Here is a 26778-nt window from a genome sequence, read left to right as displayed (position 1 = left end):
GTTGGAATGGACTGTTTATCTAATAATGCAAAATGGATTTTTCCTGTTATGATTTGGTTATTTCTACACATTGCCTAGTTTGTCTTTGATAAAGTTGACAAATGATACTATAAAGAAATCAGATTTTTCATTAAAAGTAAAAAGGAAGTGACTAGTGTTTGGCAAGCACAATTATTAAAATTGAATATGTTTTCAATAAGATACTAGAAATCATTTTTGTTAGTGAACATTTTTTTTAAGCAACAACATTCACAAAAATTGATGGAACATTACTTTTATTTAAATAAAATACAACAATAAATGTTAATAAAACTGATTAATCCTGCTACCCCATGATTTCTTCGAGTGTAGAATGTAAAAAAATATTAATAACTTAAAATGTTAGAGGTAATTATGTCATTTCAGGTGGGTCAATAAATGTTTCTCCCCGCTCCAGGTCGTTAGATGGCGCTGAGTCTCTAACTCAGAAACGCTCACTGCCAGCAAAGCATCTCGCGAAGTAAACACTCACGTGTTGTTAAGCTGTAACACACTAGCTAGTCAACGAAACAGAGTGAAAATGCAGGACAAAAAGGATAAAGAGGAGACACAGATAACCGATGACCCAGTGAAGAATTTTGAGAAGTGGAAAAGGAAATACAACAAAACAAAGAAACGAGTGAAACAAGTTGAAAAGACCACAAAGAAACGCGACTGGGAGGTGGAGAGAGAAAACATACAGAAGCTGGTCAATAAATACTCGGAAGTGAGATATGAAGCTGATATTACAAATCATTTCTGACTTCTCGTACAGTGTTTGTTTCTAGGGATTGCCACGTGTTTACATACCTGTAATGCAGCTGTTGTGGCTTCTGGCTTGACAGATTAGTCTTCTAACATTTAAAAGCAATGTTTACTACTAGTCCTTTGGATGTTGTGTGACACAACATGCTTGAAGTGTTGCTGATGGTTGTTTCAGGTCAGGAAGTCTGTCAGCACAGGTCTTCACATAAACATGAAACTGTTTTATTGGTGGTCGTGGTTTTTTAGTCCTGGGACAGAACAAGCCACGTATCAGATATAAAAGTTTACATATCAAGGTTTTGGATTCATTTGATCCAGCATGATAAGAAATCAGACGTGTTGCAGTGTTCTGCATCGTCCATTTATGTGGTGGTGTTGTTGGTGAGATTTATAATATTCCTGATATCCTTCATCGGACACCTAATCCATTTTAAAACATGCCAGTGTGACGGTTTTGACACGAGTAACTGTTTTCCCAGATCAATGCCAAAGAGGCTGTGAAATTCTCTGATTTTCCACTCTCCAAAAAGACTCTGAAAGGTGAGCAAACTTGATTATTTGCATGTTAATAAGTTCACATACAGGTGCATCTTAATAAATTAGAATATCGTGAAAAAGTTCATATTTTCTTGTAAGTTATTTAAAAAAGTGAAACAGTCATATATTTTAGATTAATAGCATGTAAAGTAAAACATTTCAAAAGTGTTTTTGTTTTCATTTTGATGATTAGAGCTCGCAGCTCATGAAAGTCAAAAATCAGTATCTCAAAATATTAGAATATTTACATTTTGAGTTTCAATTAATGAACATCCATACAGTATAAATTCAGGGTATTTCTTGTTCTTTGAAACCACAATAATGGAGAAGACTGCTGACTGGCAATGATCCAGTAGACGAACATTGACGCCCTCCACAAAGAGGGTAAGTCACAGAGGGTCTTTACTGAAAGGTGTGGCTGTTTACAGAGTGCTGTATCAAAGCATATTAAATGCAAAGTTGACTAGAAGGAAGAATTTGGGTAGGACAAGGTGCACAAGCCACAGGGATGACTGCAAGCTTGAGAATACTGTCAAGCAAAGCTGATTTAAACACTTGGGAGAGCTTCACCAGGAGTGGACTGAAGCTGGAGTGAGTGCATCAAGAGTCACCACGCTCAGACGTCTTCAGGAAAAGGGCTACCAAGCCACTTCCGAACCAGAGACAACATCAGAAGCATCTTACCTGGGCTGTGGAGAAAAAGAACTGGACTGTTGCTCAGTGGTCCAAAGTTCTCTTTTCAGATGAAAGTAAATTTTGCATTTCATTTGGAAATCAAGGTCCCAGAGTCTGAAGGAAGTGTGGAGAGGCACAGAATCCATGTTGCTTGAAGTCCAGTGTGAAGTTTCCACAGTCTGTGATGAATTGGGCTGCCATGTCATCTGCTGGTGTTGGTCCATTGTGTTTTCTGAAGTCCACAGTCAACGCAACCATCTACCAGGAAATTTTAGAGCACTTCATGCTTCCTTCTGCTGATAAGCTTTATGGAGATGCTGATTTAATTTTCCAGTAGGACTTGGCACCTGCCCAGACTGCCAAAGGTCCCAAAAGCTGGTTCAATGACCATGGTGTTACTGTGCTTGATTGGCCAGCAAACTCGCCTGACCTGACCCCCCATAGAGAATCTATGGGGTATTGTCGAGAGGAAGATGAGAGACACCAGACCCAACAATGCAGATGACCTGAAGGCTGCTATCAAAGCAACATGGGCTTCCATTACACCTCAGCAGTGCCACAAACTGATCACCTCCATGCCATGCCGAATTGAGGCAGTAATTAAAGCAAAAGGAACCCCTACCAAGTATTGAGTACATTACAGTAAATGAACACACTTCTCAGAAGGCCAACAGTTCACTAAAAATGTTTATTTTTATTGGTCTTATGAAGTATTCTAATTTGTTGAGATTGAGTGAATTGGTGGGTTTTTGTTAAATGTGAGCTCATGAAAGTCAAAAATCAGTATCTCAAAATATTAGAATATTTACATTTGAGTTTCAATTAATGAACATCCATACAGTATAAATTCAGGGTATTTCTTGTTCTTTGAATCCACAATAATGGAGAAGACTGCTGACTGGCAATGATCCAGTAGGCCAGAAGGCCAACAGTTCACTAAAAATGTTTATTTTTATTGGTCTTATGAAGTATTCTAATTTGTTGAGGTAGTGAATTGGTGGGTTTTTGTTAAATGTGAGCCTAAATCATCACAATTAAAAGAACCAAAGACTTAAACTACTTCAGTCTGTGTGCACTGAATTTATTTAATACACGAGTTTCACAATTTGAGTTGAATTACTGAAATAAATGAACTTTTCCACAACATTCTAATTTATTGAGATGCACCTGTATGTCATCTTAATCTTAATGATGCTCTTGATCATGCCATCAGGTCTTCTTGAGGGTCAGTACAGGCAGCCCACAGAGATTCAGAGGCAGACAATTGGCTTTGCTTTGCAAGGGAGAGATGTTCTTGGTGCTGCAAAGACTGGCTCTGGAAAGACTTTGGCCTTCCTCATCCCGGTAAGCAATAGACCAGTGGTGACAAATTTTTGTAGGCCAACTTGGAAGTTAGCATCACTCTGGGTCTCTTAACAAAAGCTCAACAGTAATGGGTTTTGGCCAGAACAAAAATAAAACTTTTTGAAAGAAGTCTGCATTTATTTGATCAAAAATATAGTAAAACAGCAATATTGTGAAATTTTGTAAAATATTTTGAATAAAAAACCCATTCAGAAATCCCATTGAATTCAGAATAATGGAACTGAAAGTGCAATGACAAGATTGTTTTTTTTTTTTTCTATTTTATATTTGTCAATGTGTAATATTTACAATATAATATAGTATGATATTGAGTATATTATATTTATGTAAATATGTAATAACCTTTTAGAGCAACATGGGGTGAGTAAATGATGACAGACTTAATAACACTGCAGTGTTTTTCCAAATTCAAACATAATTTTAAAGCCTCTCTAATGCACTGTGACTCTCTCCAGGTTTTGGAGTGTTTGTACCGTGAACAGTGGACTTCGATGGATGGCCTCGGAGCTCTCATCATCTCTCCCACCCGAGAGCTGGCCTATCAGACCTTTGAGGTGTTGAGGAAGGTCGGCAAGAACCATGAATTTTCTGCTGGTCTTGTAATTGGTGGAAAGGTGTGTCTCTCTTGTCTTTAGTGATTGGTATGGTTCTTGCATATTTTTTTGTCAAGGTGTAAAAATTGGTTATTCTTTTTTAATGACTGCAGGATCTGAAAGATGAATCAGAAAAAATCCATCGGACCAATATCATTATCTGCACTCCAGGACGTCTGCTGCAGCACATGGACGAGACTGCCACCTTTCATGCTTCAGATCTGCACATGCTTGGTAAGGTGATGCTTCGAGTTTTAAATACACTGCCGTTCAAAATTTTGGGGTCAGTAAGATTTTTATTTTGATCAAAGCATTTATTTGATAATTACACCTGTCTTCAGTGTCACATGATCCTTCAGGAAACATTTTAATTGGCTGATTTGGTGTTCAAGATACATTTCTTATTATCAGTGTTGAAAACTGCTTTGCTGCTTATTATTTTTGTGGAAATCGCAGTACATTTTTGTCAGAATTCATCAATTTATAGAATCTCGTTGACCCCAAACTTTATACACCAAACAGTGGTGTTTCTTATTTTCTTATTTCATATAGTTCTTATTTTCAGTCGTTTACTTTAAATACCATGACATACTTTATCTTCCATGGTAGTACTTGATGAAGCCGACAGAATTCTGGACATGGGTTTCGCCGACACACTCAATGCCATTATTGAAAACCTCCCAAAAACAAGGCAGACCCTTCTCTTCTCTGCCACTCAAACCAAGTCCATCAAAGATCTGGCCAGACTGAGCCTGAAGAACCCAGAGTATGTGTGGGTCCATGAGCAGGCCAAGTTCAGGTAAGATCATTGATTTATAGTGTCAGTACCTTTAATATCATGGATGGACATGAAGCTCTTAAACCCCGATCTTCTCTGCAGTACACCAGCCACTCTGGAACAGAACTATGTGGTTTGTGAGCTGCACCAGAAAGTCAACATGCTCTTCTCATTTTTGAGGAGTCACCTTAAGAAGAAGATCATAGTCTTTTTTGCCTGCTGCAAAGAGGTAACAATTTCTGTAGTACATCTCAGTGTCTGTTTTCAGAGAATGGAGTGGGTTTAAAAAGTCTAAGCACTAGTAAAATTATATTATTCTTTTTTTTGTTGCTAATTAAACAAAATAGAATTAAGCTTTTTTCACATTATATGAGCATTATTTTTTTATTGTTTAGACTTTCAATCAAAAATGTCTTGCACTACTGCACTTATGCTCACCAAGGTCGCATTTAGTTCAAAAAAATATTTTGCATTTATATAAAAAATACACTTAAAAACAGTAACATTTTGAAATATTATTTTCATTTACAATAACATCTTTTTTTAAATTTGAATATATTTTAAAATGTAATATGTGATTGCAAAGCTGAATTTGCAGCATTACTCCAGTCTTCAATGTCACCTGATCGTTTAGAAATCATTCTAATATGCTGATTTGCTGCTTAAGAAAAATTAAGTTAGAAAGTTCTTAGAAAGTTAAGAATAATAGAATTTTTCTAACATAAATATTTTCACTGTTTAATCAATTAAATGCATGCTTGCTGAACAAAAGTACTGATCAAAAAAAGTTTTGAATGGTAGTGTGTATATGTATATGTTATTAGTAGTGTAATGATGATGAAATGCATTGGTGTTGTTCTGTATGTGCAGGTTCAATATCTGTTCCGGGTCTTCTGCCGGCTGCGTCCGGGTATCTCCATACTTGCTTTGCATGGCAAACAGCAGCAGATGAAAAGGGTGGAGGTTTATAATGACTTTGTCCGCAAGACCTCAGCCGTCCTCTTTGCCACAGACATCGCTGCCAGAGGACTTGGTAATGGAAATTTATTATGTGGAAAAATGCACATATTAGATTTGAACGACTTAAAAACAAGTGTTGTCAATTTAATATTTTATTTGAGTACAAATCTCAGCAAATGAAGCAGCATTTCCTGTAAATAATTCAGTTTGATTGACAGCCATAACTGAAACACATTTAATGTGTTTTTGTTTGTGGTCCTAGACTTCCCTGCAGTGAACTGGGTTCTGCAGTTTGACTGTCCTGAAGATGCAAACACATACATCCACAGAGTTGGCAGAACAGCCAGGTACCACTGATAAATGGTTTTAATCTGTTAATTTTTCAAAAAGCATTGTAAGAATCTTAACAGGAATTTGATATTTGCATAAGAGTGTTTTCTCTGTAACACTAGATGGCAGATTTGAACTGTTCCTCATCACTTCCATGTTTCTAATACATATGGAAACAATGTTGACATTGGAATTAAGCTCTTATATAAAATCATATTTAAACACTGTACAGATTTGTCTATTTACACTTGACACATGATGGATTAACAGCAACTCAGCTATTGAGTTTTTCCATTTTTGGACTCTGGCTTGACTTGTTACAGTCTCACCTTGAGGGCAAGTATTAGGCACTGGATAGCTACAGAAACATGTCAAGTTTCTCAGCGCTTAGAGCGAGACAGCACACACCTGCCATCCACGCAGCTGCCAGCTTCGCTCTCTTTTCTTTGTGCTACACTTGTCTTTTCAGTGTGGAATGGATATTCTCAGTAACTCCCCTTCATAGATCATCACCCTCTGCAGAAAGCTCATGAGCTTTAACACAAACACTCACAGAGCTGAGCATTTAAAAAAAGAGAAACGGTTGTGTGAGAGGCCTGTATTGCAGCATACTTCCTAGTGTGACCTTAAAGGGATAGTTCACCTAAAAATGACTTCATGTATTCACCATCGTGTCATTCCAAACCTCATGGCACAGAAAAGAGGACATTTTGAGTGAAATATTCCTTTAACACACACATTCTCTTTCTCTCTTTCTCTGCAGGTATAAGGAGGGAGGCGAAGCTCTCCTTATCCTATTGCCCTCAGAGGAGAAGGGCATGATTGCACAGCTTCAAGAGAAGAAAGTTCCCATTAACAAAATCGAGTGAGTGCATCTCTCCTTTCCTGTGTGACTGCATGCAGTCAGATGTGCAGGGAAAATAAGATGAGCTAGGAAATAAAGTGTAGTTTTGTCTGTTTTAGTGTGTGACATGTTCATCAGTTTTAGCAGAGACTGTATGCATGGGCTTTGTGAATCCACACGCATGCTGAGAATGAAAGATGGCAGCTTAATGCATGTGATCATGTGAGATCATTATGATCAGTGATATCTACTGTGAGAATGCAGCTGCAGTCACAGTCACCACAGGCCTGATTTTATGTTTGCTGTTAGTCAGTGTTACTGTATTCATAGAAATGTCCCAATTTAACCAGAATGCTCATTTAATTTAGTTGCATTTGCAACTGCATTTACAAAAATCAGTGCCTGAATGAAATGGGCAAAAAATTCCCACAGTTGTGTTTAAGACGCAATGCTTATGTAAGGTGTAATGGTCAGGTGTCCCAATACTTTTGTTTATTTAGTGTATATTCCATAATTAGACACATTTTATTTAAAGCAAGTTATGTCACTATATGTTCAGCAGCCATTTTTATCATATTTGGACAGTTGTTGTTTTTCTCAAAGCAGCATTGATGATTTCAATTTCAATTAAACATTTCACATTTCATATCATATAAAATATAATAATATGAAATAATGCAAAATATAAAATATTTGGAACTGTGTTTTTTATCATGTATTTGTTTATTTATGTGTATGTTGAATGATAAACCATTTCATTGTTAATAAACTTTCAATTTTAAATAAACTATTTTTTACTTTGGCTACACTTTATTTCAAGGTGTCCTTCTTACAGTCTAATTATACATTTAAGTACTGTACGTTTTAAGTAAGTATTTATGAACTACATGTGCTTACTATATGATTCGAGAGAGGATTAGGCTTTGGCTTAGGGTTACTTGCATGTAATTATGCATAATTAATTGTTATTATAATAGTAAGTTCACGTAATATGTGTAAAAAGGACACCTTAAAATAAAGTTTGTTTTTAAAAGGTTTAAATTTTCATCCAGTTACAAATACATTGGACCCTGTTTACACCTGCACTGACCGCTTGACAGATGTTAATACCAGGTTTAAACAAGGCCATTGACTTAATCATTTGTTTGAATTCATTTACAGGGTGAACCCAGAGAAGTTGTTGTGCGTCCAGCAGAAGTTGGATGCCTTCCTGGCACAGGAGAAGGAGCAGAAGGAACGAGCACAGAGGGTAAGGCCTGAGGAGACCTGACTTCCTGTGCAGTCTGTCACACTTCGTCAAATACTAAAGGTTGATGTTGTACTGTAGAGCAGAGCCATGCTTTTAGGATAATCTGATTGTCTGCCTCACGCTCAGGGCTGAGCTTTGTGAGGCTCATTATAGAGAGAAGAACAGCATGAAATGTAATCGGGCAAATTGCTGCCATGAAACGCCTGCTTGTGCACTCTCACTAATGTGTTTATCAGGGATAAGTTTTCAGATTTTATCCTCCGTAATGCCTCTTCTCTTTTTCCCCTCCTCTCAACGGCAGTGTTTTGTGTCCTACCTCCGCTCCGTCTATCTGATGAAGAACAAAGATGTCTTTGATGTTTTCCAGCTCAAACTCCCAGAATATGCCATGTGAGTGGATGCTGTGAAGTAATGCCCAGCTGTCCTCTGTGTAAATGTGTTTGTATGTGTGCCATGTGTGTCCACTTTGAACACAGTCTTGAAGACTTCAAATGACGTGCCATTGTTATGCAATTAAATCTTCCAAAAAGGAACCAAATGAACCAAAACCAAAGGTTTTGAAATCAGAGACCGTTTAATACAATTATTTTGTTCATAATTCATTATAGTCTCTATTAGTGGCACTGAAATAGTAAAAAAAAATATTCAGTAATCGTTTATAATCATATTTGAGCAGTTCCTTTCTTTTAAATGGCATATAACTGTTTTAATTGTTTTTAAAACATTTTGAGTTTTTTTAATGCACATTTTATATGTTATAGATATTAAAAAATATATATTCTATTTTAAATGCTTTATTTTTTACAAACCATTTTATTTTTAATATACTTTTTTTTTTTTTTTAACTGTATAAAAAGTTGAAAAAAGAACTAAAATGGGATTTTAAAAAATGCATTTGATTTGATGTCAAGCTGACAAGTTTGTATGGTCTTGTCGCTGTCAGGTCACTGGGTTTGGCGGTGGCTCCGCGGGTCCGTTTCCTCAATAAGGCCCAGCAGCAGAAGAGTGGAGTGACGCAGGACAACCGCGGCGCTGCAGGACATGAGTCTGAAGATGAGCTGAAGAGTTTCAAAGCCCAACTCAAAGGAGAGCAGTCTAAGTCTCAGTCCTCACAGTCTGAGTCTGATGATGATGATGATGATGAGGAGGAGACGTTAAAGCCTGCAGCTCTGCTATGTGGCTTTAATGAAGAGGATGAGGATGACCAGAACGATCAGGACCTACTGACTGTCAAGCGTAAAGATGTGTTCAATATCAATGAAGAGAGCCAGGATGATGAGGTAAATAAACAACACACATCTGGTGTAATTACAGTTATTGCACATTTCTGATGGACCGTGCTTTGTGAACACAGGAATTATTAGCCCTTAAGGGGTCCCATTTCAATATATATGGTTGCCTAAGGCAATTTCATGGCTGTATGTTTTATTTTATGCACCTGTTAGTAATAAGTGTGACTGAAATAGCTCAAATTATTAATTAGAGGAAACTGTCCACATACTTTTGGCTTTATAACTGAGTAATAGTTACATTTTGCCATGCAGAAACAGGATGTTCCTGAATGCATCATTTGCATCTATTTTAACATTACTCAGGACTTCAATTAATTGAGAATACAGAATCACAAATAATCTATAAAAAGGTATGAATACAAATGAAACGCTTTAACTTTATCCTCAACTTGAAACATTAAATCTTTGATTATCTTTGTAACTGTGGGTAGATTGTGTCCGTGGTGCTTGAGAAATGGACATTTTTTCAGTCGTCTTCCTCCTAACGTCTCGGCTGTTGTGACCCATTGCACTGTGATTCAGAAGAGCTTCTATTCGAGTTCTGTGCGCGTTGTTTTAATAGGCCTCCAGATATGACGACATGCTAAATTATGTAACTCTCCTCTGAATATGCTTTTGAGACGCAATTAACATGACTCCTGTGCAGACATGGCAGGTTTATGAGAGACGCGGACTTGTGAGTCATGTCAGAATTGCCTGATATGGGTTGAGGCTCCACAATCAAATACTGCAGTACAGTCAAATATATATTTTAAATAATATCAAAATAACTGTAAAACTTTCCATATAGCTACTTAGCCAAAACAATGGCTGTCAGTTGTGTTAATTTAGTCCTTTAATTTATTGTTATTATGTTATTATTAAAAATTATTAATTACTTGGTATTGTTATTAGTATTTTAAAGAATACTGATTATTTAAATTGCCCGAACATGACAGTAAAAAAAAAAAAATACTGTTCTTTTGAACTTTTCATTTGTCAGTCACAGTTTTCACAAAACTATGACACAGCAACTGTTTTCAGCAGTAAGAAATGTTTCTTAAACACCAAATCAGCATATTAAAATGATTTCTAAAGGCACGTGCCACTGAAGACTGGAGTAATGGCTGCTACAAATTCACAGGAATACATTAATTGTAAAGTATAGAAAACAACAATTATTTTAAATTGTAATATTTTACAGTATTACTGCTTTCACTTTATTTTTGATACATACATATAAAGAATTAAATGATGAAAAAGCAACAACTCCATTGCATAATAATTTATAATTAAATAAAATATGGAAATAAAACACAATGTATAGAGTTCTAAAGACATTTTATATCTATTTAATTATTATATATTACAATAATAAATGTCTCGGAATTATCATCTTTTGCTGGCTTTTCTTTGCAAATGTGGATATATTGATTAGTCAACACCTTGCAAATGAGGACACCTTGATTTAGATTTTTATAGTCAGTTGAGTCAACAGTTTTTGTTCAAATTTGATGCACAAGGACTAAAGGCTGTTATGGTGTTACTTAACACACGTCTGTTAAAGTGCAGATGAGTAAGTATCTTCGAGTTTGCAGAGTGTTTAAGTGGAAAGTGATTTTCCTCAAGATCTGAACTTTTTCACATCTCATCAGCAATCAACTTTAATGACTACAGAGGAGAAAGTAATATTGTGGAGTGGTGTTGGGTGTCTCAATGCCCTGGTTGAATGACCGGATCAAATGAACTGCTTTCGGAGCTCCTTTATGAATTCTCTTGTTTAATCTTGGCCCCAGGGAGGTAAAAAGGACAGCTTTTATAATTACATCTGGTTATGTAAAATACGTTTTCTCTTTCTTTAGGACACAGATGCTAAGGCCAAGAATAAGACTCAGAAGGAATCCAAATTTAAAGATGCAAAGAAAATACAGAAAAAGAACTTCAAGGTCAACACTAAGAAGATCTTCACTGTGGAGGGAGAGGTTTGTATTATCAGAAACGCATTACTGAGAGTCATAAAAAGCAGTGTAAATTAACTGTGATGTATGTGTGCAGGAAGTGCAGCAGTGGCCTCCATTGCAAAGGACTGTGGTACCAGATGAAGAGGAGGAGGAGGAGACGTCTGGCATTAACATGGAAGCAGCCAAAGAGCGTCTTCGCAAGGAAGACCAGGAGTTCGACAAGAACGAGTACCGTCGTAAAATCAAGGAGAAACATAGGGTGAGATCAACTACCATCATATTTTCCAATCCTCCTGGTTCATGCCAACTTTATATAGCTCCTCCTTGAATCAAACGGCTTCTTTGTATCACTTTATTTATTGTGTTCAGCTCCAGGTGTTCAGATTAATGTAATATTGAAGGAGCTGAGGGCAATGGGCAATCAACTCTGGCCCTGTGGCTGGTGCACTCGCAGGTTCAGGCAAATGGAAATAACTGAGATGCCTGTGCAGGCGGCGTGGCTTGAAGCTCCAGGCATAAGTGCTGAGATTGGGCCTCTGACTTATTACTGTAGCTCTGAGTATTGGACAAGCTTTTAAAGGATTGCTCTCCGGCAAAATCACACCATTTGCAGCGTTCCAGCAAAGAGTGTTTTCTCATTGAGAGTCAAGTATGGTGAAGTTTGTTCCTGATGTAGTTTTCAGTTTATTTATTTTTCTTTCAATCGATCGCTGGGAGACTGTAGTTCAGTGAGAAAGCACAGAAGTAATGGGATCTATTTCTAGAATGGGACATGGAGCAGATATTCCAGTTATACCTAAACCTAGTTTTTAGTAGATTTTTGCTGTTTTCCACTTTTATTTATTTATTTATTTTTATTGTTTTATAACGATAGAGTACAGAAGGTAGGAATTGATTGGAAAAAGATTTGAACTTGTAGCAATCACATGAACATTATGGCTTAATATGTCTTCTAACCACTAGACCGGTTTTTTTCAAACTGTAATTAAGTAAAAACTAGTAATTCAATAAAAATGAATAATTAAATCATAAAAATGTAAAATTTTAAAGTAATCATTTTTAGAATAAAAACTGTCAGAATAAAATACTTGCTCAAAATATTGAATGTTTTACAGACAAATAATTAATCATAAAAACGTAAAATGAAAGTAATCCTTTTTCTTTATACAAACTTAAAAACTCAAAAACACTTACTAAAAATAATAAATTTTATTTGTTTACCTGCATGTCATGTGACTAACCTATATCAGTGAATCATGAACATAAATTTGTTGTTAAATTATCCAAATAATAAATTCAGATCTCAGATGTATTTCAAGCAAATATTTGTCATATAGCTTTGACTTGGCTTGGTTTTTACCAAGCATTTAACCAGATGAGTCATCCATTGAAAAACAAACATGTGACCCTGGACCACAAAACCAGTCATAAGGGTCAAATATTTTGAAATTGAGATTTATACATCATCTGAAAGCTGAATAATTAAGCTTTCCATTGATGTATGGTTTGTTATGATATGACAATATTTGGCCAAGAGACAACTATTTTAATATCTGGAATCTGAGGGTGCAAAAAAATCTAAATATTGAGAAAATCGCCTTTAAAGTTGTCCAAATGAAGTTCTTAGCAATGCATATCGCTAATCAAAAATTAAGTTTTGATATATTTACAGTAGGAAATTTACAAAATATCTTCATGGAACATAATCTTAATATCCTAATGATTTTTGGCATAAAAGAAAAATCTATGATTTTGACCCATACAATGTATTTTTGGCTAATGCTAATGTCATTATACCCGTGCTACTTATGACTGGTTTTGTGGTGCAGGGTCACATGTTAAAGTCAACGTAAAATAAAATGCAGCAGCATTTAGCTTTGTTGTCGCGTGGTATTTCATTGAATAAAAACGTTGTTTTACATGTTATATGTAATGTTCCCCATTAGCCACACAGCTATTTAGCTCATGTTTTGGCAAACTCTCATTCTGGTCAGGCTCTATTTTATTATATAATAGCCACTTTTTCCAATCAATACAATCACTATTTCTTTTTATCTATTATCTTTTATAAACTATTTTGCTCAAATACATCAAATTGTGGAATTAATTGTGTTATAAACTAAATTCTCTTTGATTTTAATAAGCAGAAACTGAATATTTGGCCCTATTTTTTGTAAACGGAGAGGTTATTGTCTGTAAACCCAGCATAGTACATTTTAAATCTTTCACTTCTCAGCCAAGCAAAAACTAAAATAAAACATTCTGGTGCCAGTCTCTCATGCCAATTTCTCCTGCCAGTTCTGTCAAGTACTGACATGCAGACTGGCATACAGTAAAAACTATTTTTTTTTCTTCTATTTTTTCACTCAAAATCACGAGGCAGAAGACATTGTCTTGTGTCTGAACATTCCTGTGACAAGCCTAACCATCCTAATCCATTTTGATTTAGTATTTTGTGCTGTCAGAGACTTTGAGAGGCAGCTACCCAGTAATCCATCAGATACGTGCACATGCTCATTAATCTAACTAGGCTCGCTAGGCCCGCTGGTGCCTTTGTGTTTCATATTCTCTCATGGAGTCTTTATTACTTCAGCAGAACAACATTTGTAACTGAACCCTGAGACTAACATCATGCATAGGTATTTTTTTTTTGGTTCTTTTAAAACTGCTGATGAATTTTGCTGCATATATGACGTGTTCCAAGTCAGCAACTCAAGATGTGTCAGTAAAGTTTCACTTTAAGGGTAGGCTGAGTCCTTAGACCTCCTAAGCTATTAATATCAAACTTCTGCATTTTTTTTAATGAGAATATAGTTTTATACAGTACCACAGTGTTCCTTCGGATCTGTGGGAGGATAATAACCTATTTATAGAATTATTAGAACGATGTTCCTGGCTTTCTCAAATATGCTCAGGTCAAATTCGCACTTAAACTTTATTCATTATAACTTTTTTATTGATTATAGGACTTACGAAACTGTTATAGTTAACTGAAACTAATAGCAAAAAAAATTCAGATGAAACTAAAATAACACCAGAAGAAACACCTGAAATACTTTTTAACAAGCAGTAGTGAAGTTATTTGAAATTAAGTATTTTTATAAAAGAGATCTCCAGTGATCTCTATCTTTAAAAATTGTTTAAATGTTTTGTTACACTTTATTATTACTAGCATGCATATTAATAGCATATTGGATGTTTATTAGTACTTATAAAGCACATATTGATGCCTAATTCTGCATAACCATATTTTAGATCCCTTAATCCTACCTTACTGTTAATAAGCAGTAAATTAGGAGTTTGTTCAGAGAAAACTCTTAGTTAATAGAGAATATTTGTTCTGTATTCTAAAGTGTTTCCAAATGTTTTATGCAATATATTATGACATATTTAATGGCAACCCACTACTGTCACTGACTTTGATTTTGTGGCACTGATATTTGTGCAATGACGTATCCAAGTGAACCGATGAATATGTTTCCACATTTAGCATCATTTGACATTTCGAAAGTAATGAAAAGCCAATGAAGTGCAATTGACATTGAGTTTATTACACTCTCAGCGCTCTGATTTCCATTCAACCCTCAACCTCTTAATATTTTCCGTCTCCCAGACATCTGTGAGTCATTAGTAATGTGTATAGTTGTGTCTGGTAGTCCAGTCGCCCCTTCATATTAGAAAGTGACACAAGACAAACATCAAGTCCTATTCATTCTCCCTCCGAAAGAAATGCAGAGCACTGAAGTTAAATTGTGCTTTCTTTTCCGAGTCTGTGTAATCATTTCGACCCCTTGCTGTTTGACATGTTTATGAGATTGTGGCGTGACCAAGTATAAGTACCTGAGCACCTATTTATTAAGTCGTTTTTTTTTTTTCTCTTTCTCGCTTTCAACAGGAGAAAAGACTGAAGGAGAAAGCAGCTCGGAGGGAAGCGAGCAAACAGCATAAAGAGGTACGTCAACCATAGCTCAAAGTCATCTTGAAAGCTGGATGTTAATGATGAATTGATGATAGACAGTATTGTATGTGAATTAAAGCAACAGCACATTTAAAGCAAATGTGAGGTTCATAAAATGGTTTATGATTTGAAATGAGGAATTCCTGTCACAGGAAGTCAGAGGGGAAAGATGCCTCTCAGTTTCTGGTCTTTCCCTCCAACTGACAACGCATAATTCACAGGAGGATGGCAGCTGTCATGTGTCCCGTCTCTCTCTGCCTGTCCTCGCTGGGGGATTGAGCTCTGTGCATCCATATGGAAATGCAGCTGCTGCTCTCCTCTCGTTTGTCATCTGATCAATGCAGCGATCTGTCCAAGAACGCGTGACTATTCATCACCACCCTAACAATGAATCTCAGCACTCTTTTAGCATTCACTCATTCCTTCGACTTAACAGCCCGACTGGTGGTCGATCTGTCCGTCGTTACACGTGGTCCAGATTAATTTAGAGAGCTATTGAATTGCCCTTTTGACAGCATATGCTGTAAAAGATAGCAGTGCCACTTCATTTCCTGTCAGTTTTGCTTCTTTTGGGGCTCCTCTCGAGACATTTGAGAAAATAGATGGACCCTACAGAGTCTTGTTGCTCAATCGGTGACAGTCATTACAGAGAAAATTGTTAATGTAACGCCATTTGTTTACAAAAAATTTCAAAATGCTGTTTCCTTTCCTTAATTTCATTTGTAGAAGGTTGCCACAGCCACGGAAATTATGCCTAAATTCACTATTCACAGCATATATACACTACTATTCAAAAGTTTTTTTTAAATGTTTTTGGAAGAAGTCTCTTATGCTTACCAAGGCTGCATTTATTTGATCAAAAATGCAGTAGAAACCTGTGAAATATTACTTTCTCTTTTAATATATCAGAAAGTGTAATTTATTCCTTTGATGCAAAAGCTGAATTTTCAGCATCATTACTCCAGTTTTCAGTGTCACATGATCCTTCAGAAATCATTCTAATATGATGATTTGCCACTCAAGAAACATTTCTTATTAACAGTGTTGAAAGCAGTTTTGCTGCCTAAACTTTGTGGAAAAGAGATACATTTTTGTATAGTATTATATGATGATTTAAAGGGGACATCAGATGAAAAAATTCACGTTTACATGGTGTTTGAACATAAATGTTTGCTGGCAGTGTGTGTACATAACCACCCTATAAAGATAAAAATCCACCCAGTGCTTGTTTTGAAGCTGTAGCAGGGGTAGACAAGAATGGCTCCTAAGCGATTGAGGTGTTCTGTTTTTGGAAGCAATAATGAACATCAGTCATCATTTATTCCTGACATATGAGCTGCTGAAGACGCAGAGGATTACATTTGTTTTTGAAGTGAATGCGCCCCCGATCTACCAAAATGTGTTTGTTCGCGCGAATCATTCGTGATCCAGCCTCACATACAGAGAAGTGAATATAAGGTTATGAATCTTTCAAATCACCTTTCCTAATACTGTGCTTGTTAGCAAGTTCCACGATGAATGCAGCTAAAGTTTACAGCCTCAGAGAACTGCTTGTCACCCCACGGAAGAGACGCAGTTGCTCATTAGCATTTAAAGGGACATGCACCGAAACGGGTCGCTGTGAACAGAGCTGTTTTTGACAGGATAAAAAAGGTGTTGTTTTACACTACCATTGAGAAATTTTAACCAAAGTATGTTATATAGACCTTTCATGGAGACATATAGAACCATACCAGCTTGTGGAAAATGAGCATCTGATGTCACCTTTAAAAAGTCCAAAATTTTTGATCATTTTAATGTATCCTTGCAGAATAATTAATTTATTTTTAAATAATACTGACCAGAAACAATTGAATGGTAGAGTACTATTTATTGTCATTTTAGTGTATTTAATTTATTTTTTTTCTGATTTTGTTTTAAGTAATTCCAGAGTCTTTTATACTGATCCCCGTTTATAGCTGTTCTCATTCTCTGGCGTTATTCAGCGCACATCTGTTCAAAGCACAGGTCTGTCGGCAGAATTCAAATGTGTCTTACAAAGCATGATTAGATTACAGCACAGGCAGAAGCAAAGCTGAATACAGAGTATCCTGTACCTGAAGAAACCCCATATCAGGTCCAAGCACAGATATACACGGTCCCCCTAACCAAATCTTTGATGGCAAAAGGCTGTTCTACAATGTAGATTATTCAGACAAAGTACCACCCACTTAGACATGAAGACGTCAACATGTAAATTGACCAAGCACAGTTCATTTTATATGATTTTCATGTTGTTATTTTATCTGTAATATATTATACCACAATATTACCCTGGCACAGACAATTCAGCCTCTACCAATATGGGCAGTCTGTTTAGATGTGCATAGTACTGTAGATCTGCGAATTTACACAGTGTGGGTGTAGATTTATGGAGTGTATGAAACAAGGTAGAAAAACCATTTGGCCACAGATATTTGTTTTTCTTTGTCTTAAACCAAAGAAGTAAAGGTCAGAATACGGGGCCAGGCTGCACACCATAGACCTTATCAGGATTAAGAATCTTGCCTGAGGGCACAGCAAGTCAGTCCGTAGGTAGAGCAGACCAGTGGGAAAAGAAAGCTGGTTGTGACCGGCACAAGGTCTGAGTTGTTAGGTTTTTGAAACTTTTAATGGACAAAGACAGGGCTGGAATCGATTCCTTCACCACTATCGCTTAAGGAAACGGACACACTTTGGTTGTAAATGATCAAAGACCGGAATATTTAGGGAGATGGTATCCATTGAACAGGATGTGAAGTTCCTCTAATGGCCACAAGTGCATTTATAATACCTAGAGAAATCTATCCATTAGCTTTCTCAATGGCAGTTGCTCAGCTGGTGCAGTACCCCCTCAGATGCAAAAACTTGTACCTTTAGGGATATAACAGCTCGTCACTGGGACAATAACCTCAAAAGGACATCTTTGTACCTTTATGTACCCCTAAAAGGTTCGTAGTAGTACCATAAGGGTACATATTATTACTCTAAGTACTAATATCCAGCTTTTAGGGGTAAATGTGTTAAAAGTTACTACATCTTCAAAAATTAATAGGATAGCCCACTCAAAAATGAACCCTGTCATCATTTACTCACCTTCATGTTGTTCCAAATCTATATGACCTTTTTTCTTCTGTGGAGCATAAAAGATATCTTGAAAAATGTTGGTAACCAAACGGTTTTGGTTCCCATTATCTTCCATTGTACAAAAAATTACAATGAAAGTCATTAGGAATCAAAACTGTTTTTTAAAATATTTTCTTCTAAATATTTACTTCTTTGTAAATCATGAGGTCGGCTTAGTATTTACACTACAAATACAATATGTTCACCTGAATTTCTGACCACAGATGGGATCACAAAACATTTAGCACTGTTTTTGTCCACTGAGATGGTATCACAGGTGTAAACGGGCTAGAGTTAATGGGGAAAGAAGATATTAATTGCAAAAAGTGCCATCGTATAAGATATCAGATAATCAGTATTAACAATGCATTAGTACATGTAATTGAAGTATTCTCTCTGTTACACAGGAGAAGAAAGGTGATGATGATGATGATGACGATGATGAGGAAGAGCTGGTAGCGTATCTGTCAGGTGCCGATGAAGAATTTGACCCCAGCACACTTCCTGACCCCGACAAAGTGCGCAACTCCGAGTCCTCCTCTGAGGAGGAAGAAGGGTAAGAATAAAACTTTTGCAAACAACATGATGACTTTCATAATTTTCAAAGGTTGTGCAGCAGTTTCATCCCTCAAACCTCTGATTCATCTCAATGAAGACCAATTTAGTTTTTTGTGAAAAGCTAGGAGCGTTAAAAAGGCACAGGACGTAGCCTAAAGGATAATGATCCTCTAAAATACAAAACAATAAGTTTCTATGCACCTCTTCAAATTGAATGCCTATATTTGAGCGTTGAGCGAAATATCATATTTTCCCCTTATCAGTGCAATGTGGAGGTATGCAGGGCTTTGTGTTAGTGGAAAACCATTACACCAGTAAATCAAGCCAATCAGTCCGACACCACATCACGAGGCCGTAATTATTCCGAAATGAGAAATTGATCCATCTGATACTTAATTACTGCCTCGGTTTTCTCAGCTCTCTCTGCTTGTATTGAGTTTGTAGCATTCGATTAGGCTCAGGCATGCTGATCCGGTGTCCTTTTTGTACTGAGGTCTGCTGCAGAATTGCCTCTCGGAGGAGGTATCCCTCTACAGGGGAAAATGATTCATGATGATTCATTTTCCCCATGGCAGCATTAAGCACAGATCCTTTAGTTAGCTGCAGATAATCTATAAAATGCATAATTGCATCCAGATTTAAAGTGAGAGGCAGGACCATACGTTAACGCTTTTTCTTTTTTTTGACACTCTCTCTCGCTTTTTGTCTTTCATTCGATCCACTCTTGTAAAACCTGATCACGTCCTCTGTTCTCATTCGCCTTCGGTCTTTCCATCTTTCGGCCCATACCTTTATGTCTCTGTTTTTCTGTCATTCACTCATGTACGCACATTAAGGACGCTCACGACACACACAAACACTTGGAGTGTAGCAGTGCAGGTGATACGGCATAGACAGCAGCAGCAGCTCTGATTAATGACTTGGTGTGGTTTGTTTACTGCATGGCTACACTTACTGAATGCAGGAGAGGCTCCGGTGCTGTAAATCTGATAAATCTCTCTTTCTTCCTCTTCCTTTGACTCGCTCATCCATTTTCTCTTTCGTCATATCCAGTGTTGGGGGTAACGCATTACAAGTAACGCGAGTTACGTAATAATATTACTTTTTTCAAGTAACTAGTAAAGTAACGCATTACTTTTTAATTTACAAGAAAATATCTGAGTTACTTTTTCAAAAACGCCAGTTACTTTTTCCCCATTTATTGACTGACAGTGCGCTGTGTGAGCATGCTGTTACTATAGATCTAAATGTGAATGTGCATGAATTCATCCCACTCGCAAAAAACAGATTTAGTATTCATCTAAATGAATTAAAACCGTGAAATGCAAACTCAGAATATGACGCAAACCTGCAATAATTAAATATGTTAACACAAATGTATCTAATCCCATTTTATTAACCAATGTCTTTGCTGCTGACCTTTGATGATCCAGTTCAACCATACTAAGTAAAAATGACTTTAGATAAACTAGCAATTGTACTTCATTGTTTTTTTATTGCCGAAGAGTGTTAAACCTTCTTATCCTGAGTTTTACTTTACAGACGTGAATTTACTTTTCCTTCACAAGATACAGGGCTTTTACATTTGTATTAATGTAATTTCTTGTATTAAAAACAATCAAGCCCTGCTCATATTTTAAAAGTAACGCAAAAGTAACGTAACGCATTACTTTCCATAAAAAGTAGCTAAGTAACGTAATTAGTTACTTTTTTAGGGAGTAACGCAATATTGTAATGCATTATATCGAAAGCTGGTGTTTGGGACTGGAGCCAGAGGCTTCACTAACCCCGAGCTCTTTCCTGTTGCGGTACCTGTCTTCCTGTTTTGCTGTCTTGACAGATACCCCCCTCCCATAAATCTAATGGTATCTTATTGGCCCTGCCTCACCTCTGCCCCTGCCAGCGCTTTGTGTCCAGAATAGCTAGATGCTGTACAAATCTTTGGAAATATTCCTTAAAGGGAGAGTGTAGTTACAGTGAATGCTGAGTGATCCATTTGTAGAGGTTCATGAGAAGTTTTTTGAATGATGTATCCGTTCAGTGAATCAGTCGATCCGGTCAAAAACATTTCTGAATTATTCATTTACGACCCTCTTCTCAATGATTCTGTCTCAGGTTTAACTAACTGTCTCATCGATCCCATCACAGCAGATCATACGGATTTCATTTATCGAAATAAAATGCGATATGCAATATATATTAGTGATTTATCAAATTGTAAAAGCTGTGGTTTAATTAAATAAATATTCACTGCGTGAGTGAAGTGCAGTACTGAGTTTACACTCAAATAGCTCATGATCCTGAGTTTACAGATGCTAATCCCTACAAACTCATCTCTGGATCTTCTCTGAATTTAAGTTGCTTAAAATAAAGCGGCTGTTGTCAACAAAATATACATTTTGGCCTTTCTTGCATTAAAAATAAAAGCTTAATGATTTAATGTTGAAAGTAAAGAAATTAAGACAAATGAGTATTGTAATTTTACAATTATACTGTAAAATTGTATATATATATATATATATATATATATATATATATATATATATATATATTATTATTATTATTATTATTATTATTATTATTATTATATTTTTTTTTTTTTTTTTTTTTTTTTTTTTTTTTTTTTTGTAATACTTTAGTATAGGGACCTCTTCTCACTATTAATTAGTTGCTTATTAGCATGCCTATAATTAACATATTGGCTGTTTATTAGTACATAAAAAGCACACATTCTGCATCTACATCCCTTATCCTTCCCAATACCTAAACTTAACAACTAACTTACTAACTATTAATAAGCAGCAAAATAAGAGTTTGAGGCAAAAGTCGTAGTTAGGTTTGTTAATAGCGAGAATTGGACCTTAAAATGAAGTGTGACCAGATTTCCGTACATACACAGTGTTCTTTAAGTGATTTTTTTAAATTTTGTCATTTACTCACCCTTACATCATTCTAAACCTGTATGACTTTTTCTTCTGTGGAACACAAAAGGAGATATTTTGAAGAATGTTGGTAACAGTTTTATTGCCTATGGACTAAATAAAAAAACTAATTTTAATTTCTGGAGAGTTTTCCCTTTAATTTTGATATTTTTACCAGCGGTGCTTTATTTAGTTAGTTGATTTGCACATCCCTAATCCTGAGTCATTGAGCTGGTTGGACCAGCTAATTTGAAGCCAGTAATTTGAAACTCTATATGACCAGAAGCCCTTAACAACTTAATGATGTGTGCTAGCTACAACCCTGCCTGCTATAGACCAGAGGATGGATTTTCCCACCTCTAGGTGGTCTCTGGACAGACCTTTTAATGATATTAGTTGTCCTGGATGTACATGAGTACACCATTCATGTTTTAACTCACTTAATTAAGTTAGGATCATCTAAAACCTTCTAAATTAAACGCTGTGCTGATCTGTCATCCTTCCAGGTTTCTTCATGGATTTATTATGTGAAGGAACTGTGCAGCAACCATAAGATCCCTAATAAATAACTTGGGCACAAATGCACTGATCCTTCCCTCCAAGTACATATCTCATTACATATAAAACCTTATCTGTTGCAAAGAGTTCAGGAAGGCACATAAAGTTCTCAACAAAACATGCTTTAAACAGTCTAGCACTCACAGTGTGCAGCGAAAAACTTGCCACCTTTGATATTTAAGCAGCTCAAAATAATTGTGCTGTTGATTCTGCACAACTCCAAAAATGGTGGAAGTCCAATAACTTTTCTTTACAAAACAGCTGAACTTTTGTTCTTGCTATGAATGTGACTGTTATAGACCAGAGGACAGCTTTTCACACCTCAAAGTCTCTTGACAGGACCTTAATAGTATTACTTGCCCTGGATGTGCATGAATGCACCATTCCAGCCTCATTTAATTAAGTTAGGAATTGTCTGCATTGGCTATCAAGGTCACCCCCATGGGCCGGTACATTAAAAAACCCATTCACCTCAACAGCACATGGATGCCTTTAAAATGCAGTGCGCGTTGATGATAGGAATTGTCAGCGCCTCCTAGATGCATCTCAGATGATTGCTTTTGCAAGCACTTTAGTGCATCAGTGGTCCTGTGGGAAATGTTCAATGCCTTGTTTTGCAAATACACGTTCTCCATAGACGTTTTGGTCAGCTCAAGGAAAGTCCTTTCCTTTCTCAGTGCATATCTATGCTCTGTGGTCTAAATAAATAATACATTCCGCATTCCCATCACAGGAATAAATTGTATTTTAAACTATATTAAAATAGAAAGCATGATATTCACAGTATTCCTGTTTATGCTGTATTCCTGATCAAATAAATATTGATGACTACTTTTAAACATTTAAATTTTGAAAAATATTGGCAGCGGCTATTTGCACTAATTGCAAATAGCGATAGATGCTATTTACACTAAGTAAATAGCACACTAAGTGTAAATAGCAGTTAGATTCTATTTACACTGTGCAAATAGCATTTTCTTAGCGAGAGATGCTATTTGTACTAAGTGCAAATAGCAATACAAGCTAAATAGCATATTTTCTTAACAATAGATACTATTTACACCGTGGAAATAGCAGTATTTTTTTAACAATATGCTATTTACACTAAATGCAAATAGCTATAGATTATATTTACACTGTTAAAATGGCAAGATTTTCTGCTATTTATACTACTTATTGCAAATAGTGTCAATTATCTGCACCTCAGTATTGTAGTAATTTTATTATTATTACTAATTTTATTAATAATACTCACTCATTATTATTATTATTATTATTATTATTATTATTATTATTATTATTATTATTATGACTATTTTACTTTCATTTAAAGCACTTTGAATTACCATTGTGTATGAAATGTGCTATATAAATAAACTTGCCTTGCCTTCATTTTTATTCAAAATAAATGCCTTTCCGATGCGATGTGAGATTTGAAAAAGGAGAAAAAAAAGTTTGGCAAAAGGCGGATTCGAACTCTGGTAGATCGCGTCAAAAAGCACGTACCTTGCCATCTACGCCACTGAAACTGATGTTGAATGGGTGTCTTTTTGCAGTGTTGAAATCACACGTAGATGGGCGGAGTTGGTGTAAATAGCCTTTGCCAACAAGGCAGGCTATTTGCACTTAGTGACCCCAAATTTTAGAACAATAGTGTACATGAAGACCTGAGCTGAAAAACAAATTTTACGTGACATGTAGAAAATTGACTATTTTTATCATAAAAATGTTTATTTTTCTCATGTGCATCTCTGACTCGCAGGCAGCAGCATATGTATGATTACATGACAAAAATGTGTGCCTGTGGGGCTGACAGTTTACCCACTGATGCATCTTGCCCCGCACTAGCTTTTCTTCCCTTTGTCTTCTGTCTTCACATCTGTGCATTGACCCTTCTTTGTATTTGCAGCGCTTCATCAGACCGCGGTGGCAGGAAGAGAAGTTTCAGCAGCGACAGCAGTGAGGATGATGATAGTGATGATGAAATACAGCAGACACAGGTGGCCAAGAAGAAGCCCAGGAAAGAGTCCAAAGTAACTCCTCTGGACACTGGCCTCTCGCTGGCCGAAGACGAGGAGCTTGTGTTGCATTTATTGGGCAGTCACAGCTAGGTCCCTGTACCCACCTTCCCCCCGTTATTCATTGTACTTGTATGTCGAGTTTATAAAATACCCCTTGACTAATAAAATTTATCCTGATTGTGATGGCAGCTTTAAGATTCACTGCCGCACAAATCTTTGTGTGATTTATTGTGGGAGTGTAGGTTATAATTTCCTTTCGTGCCTCTTGCCTTCCTTACATCCTCTCCTCTTCAAAACAGGAATTGAATTCTCAGGTGGCGTATTGCCAGACAGCCTCAAATTACTAAAAACTCCTGATAGAGAACCACTGTAAAGTCCCAGGTGCCATCTATAACCTATTACTGTTAAACTGCTCTCATTATTTCTGGTTTGAATATTGCCTTCCTGTCACATTGAACTGTCACTTAATGTGTGATTTACTCTTCCTCATTTCTGTGGCAGAAATGGAAATGGAGGGTTCTCGAAAAAAAACTTTGGTTTTGTGACTATTGTCCCTTATTCAACACAAATCCATCTTTCTGAATTGTCTGGTTGTCTGCATTTAGCTGGCTCATGTCAGGTGGGGGATTGTATTGGGTTTATATATAGCCACCGTTTAGCACCAGCATAACTTTGCATTGTGCAATGGTGACCTTATCCAACCCTATTTTATCAGACACTTTAACAACTTCTCAAAGTTCTCTTAATCACTCGCCCACTCTCATTTGGCATCTGGTTTTCCATAATGACATGGGTTTGAATGCATATTATGTTATTACAGTCACTGTTTAAACATGGGTATACTTGGTCATTCCTGTTATACAGTATGACAATGAGTTTAAAAAAATAATTAAGCTTGGATCGTAGTTTAAAGACATATGTCTAGGAAACCTTTAAGAAATATGTTCTGGTCAAGTTTACATTAGTTGTGATATATATGAGCAATGTCACATGAGTAGCAGTAGAACTGCTTTTCGAGTGATATTGCGTTGTACAAAAGTTTGATGGCACGAGTGTGTAAATACAACCAAAATCCTGGAAATGTTGTGTGTTTTAAATTTGAATAAAATGAAAATTAAAAGAATTTCAAATCACACGAGCCAATATTTTAATCACATTAGAACGTAGATAACATAAATGTTTAAACTGAGAAATTTTACAATTTTATGCACAAAATGAGCTCATTTCAAATTTGATGCCTGCTACAGGTCTCAAAATAGTTGGGACGGGGGCATGTTTACCATGGTGTAGCAACTCCTCTGCTTTTCAAAACAGTTTGAAGACGTCTTGGCATCGAGGTTAGGAGTTTTGGTGTTGGAATTTGGTCCCATTCTTGCGTGATATAGGTTTCCAGCTGCTGAAGAGTTTGTGGTCATCTTTGATGTATGGCATACCATCATACCATCAGAGATGCTTGCTTTTGAACTGAACGCTGATGACACGCTGGAAGGTCTCCCTCCTCTTTAGCATGGAGGACACATCGTCCGTGATTTCCAACAAGAATGTCAAATTTGGACTCGTCTGACCATAGAACTCTTTTCTACTTTGAAACAGTCCATTTTAAATGAGCCTTGACCCACAGGACACAACAGCGCTTCTGGACCATGTTCACATATGGCTTCCTTTTTACATGATAGAGCTTCAGTTGGCATCTGCAGATGGCACGGCGGATTGTGTTTACCAACAGTGGTTTCTGGAAGTATTCCTGGGCCCATTTAGTCAATGTCAGAATCATGCCGATGAGTGATGCAGAGTCGTCTGAGGGCCCGAAGACCACGGGCATCCAACAAAGGTCTTCGGCCTTGTCCCTTACGCACAGAGATTTCTCCAGTTTCTCCGAATCTTTTGATGTTATGAACTGTAGATTATAAGATTTGCAAATGCCTTTGCAATTTGACGATGAGAATGACCGCAAATTTATTTTTTAAGTTATATTTTTGGGCTATTTTAGGCCTTTATTAGATAGGACAGTAGTAGAGAGCAGACAGGAAAGCACTGGGTAGAGAGTGGGGGCGGGATCGGCAATGGACCTTGAGATGGGAATCGAACTCGGGTCGCCGTGAGCACAGTTGTGCTATCTGTCGGCGCACTAACCACGAGCCTATTGGCGCCAACAGAAACATTTTTAAAGTATTCCACACACATTTTATGCACTCTTTCACAGATTGGAGAGCCTCTGTCCATCTTTACTTCTGAGAGACTCTGCCTCTCTAAGACATCCCTTTTATAGCTA

General features: G+C 36.6%; 1 protein-coding gene across 1 annotated transcript; it reads left to right on the top strand.

Annotated features, from left to right (window-relative positions):
• The first annotated feature begins 507 nt into the window (after nucleotides 1–507).
• Nucleotides 508–25638, top strand: LOC306861990 (putative ATP-dependent RNA helicase DDX10). The gene is made up of 18 exons (XM_079404554.1): nucleotides 508–745; nucleotides 1263–1323; nucleotides 3209–3339; nucleotides 3816–3974; nucleotides 4067–4187; nucleotides 4563–4752; nucleotides 4834–4960; nucleotides 5602–5764; nucleotides 5954–6038; nucleotides 6785–6886; nucleotides 8027–8114; nucleotides 8416–8504; nucleotides 9058–9394; nucleotides 11248–11367; nucleotides 11441–11605; nucleotides 15242–15298; nucleotides 18856–19004; nucleotides 24395–25638. The coding sequence occupies exons 1-18, from the start codon at nucleotides 560–562 to the stop codon at nucleotides 24594–24596; spliced, it is 2532 nt and encodes an 843-aa protein (XP_079260680.1). The 5' UTR covers nucleotides 508–559; the 3' UTR covers nucleotides 24597–25638.
• Nucleotides 25639–26778: the final 1140 nt, after the last annotated feature.

Source organism: Barbus barbus (genome assembly GCF_936440315.1).
Source record: "Barbus barbus genome assembly, chromosome: 43".
NCBI classification, from domain to species: Eukaryota; Metazoa; Chordata; class Actinopteri; order Cypriniformes; family Cyprinidae; genus Barbus; species Barbus barbus.
The sequence above is the reverse complement of the archived record's forward strand: the minus strand, read 5'-3'. Positions and strand labels throughout refer to the sequence as shown.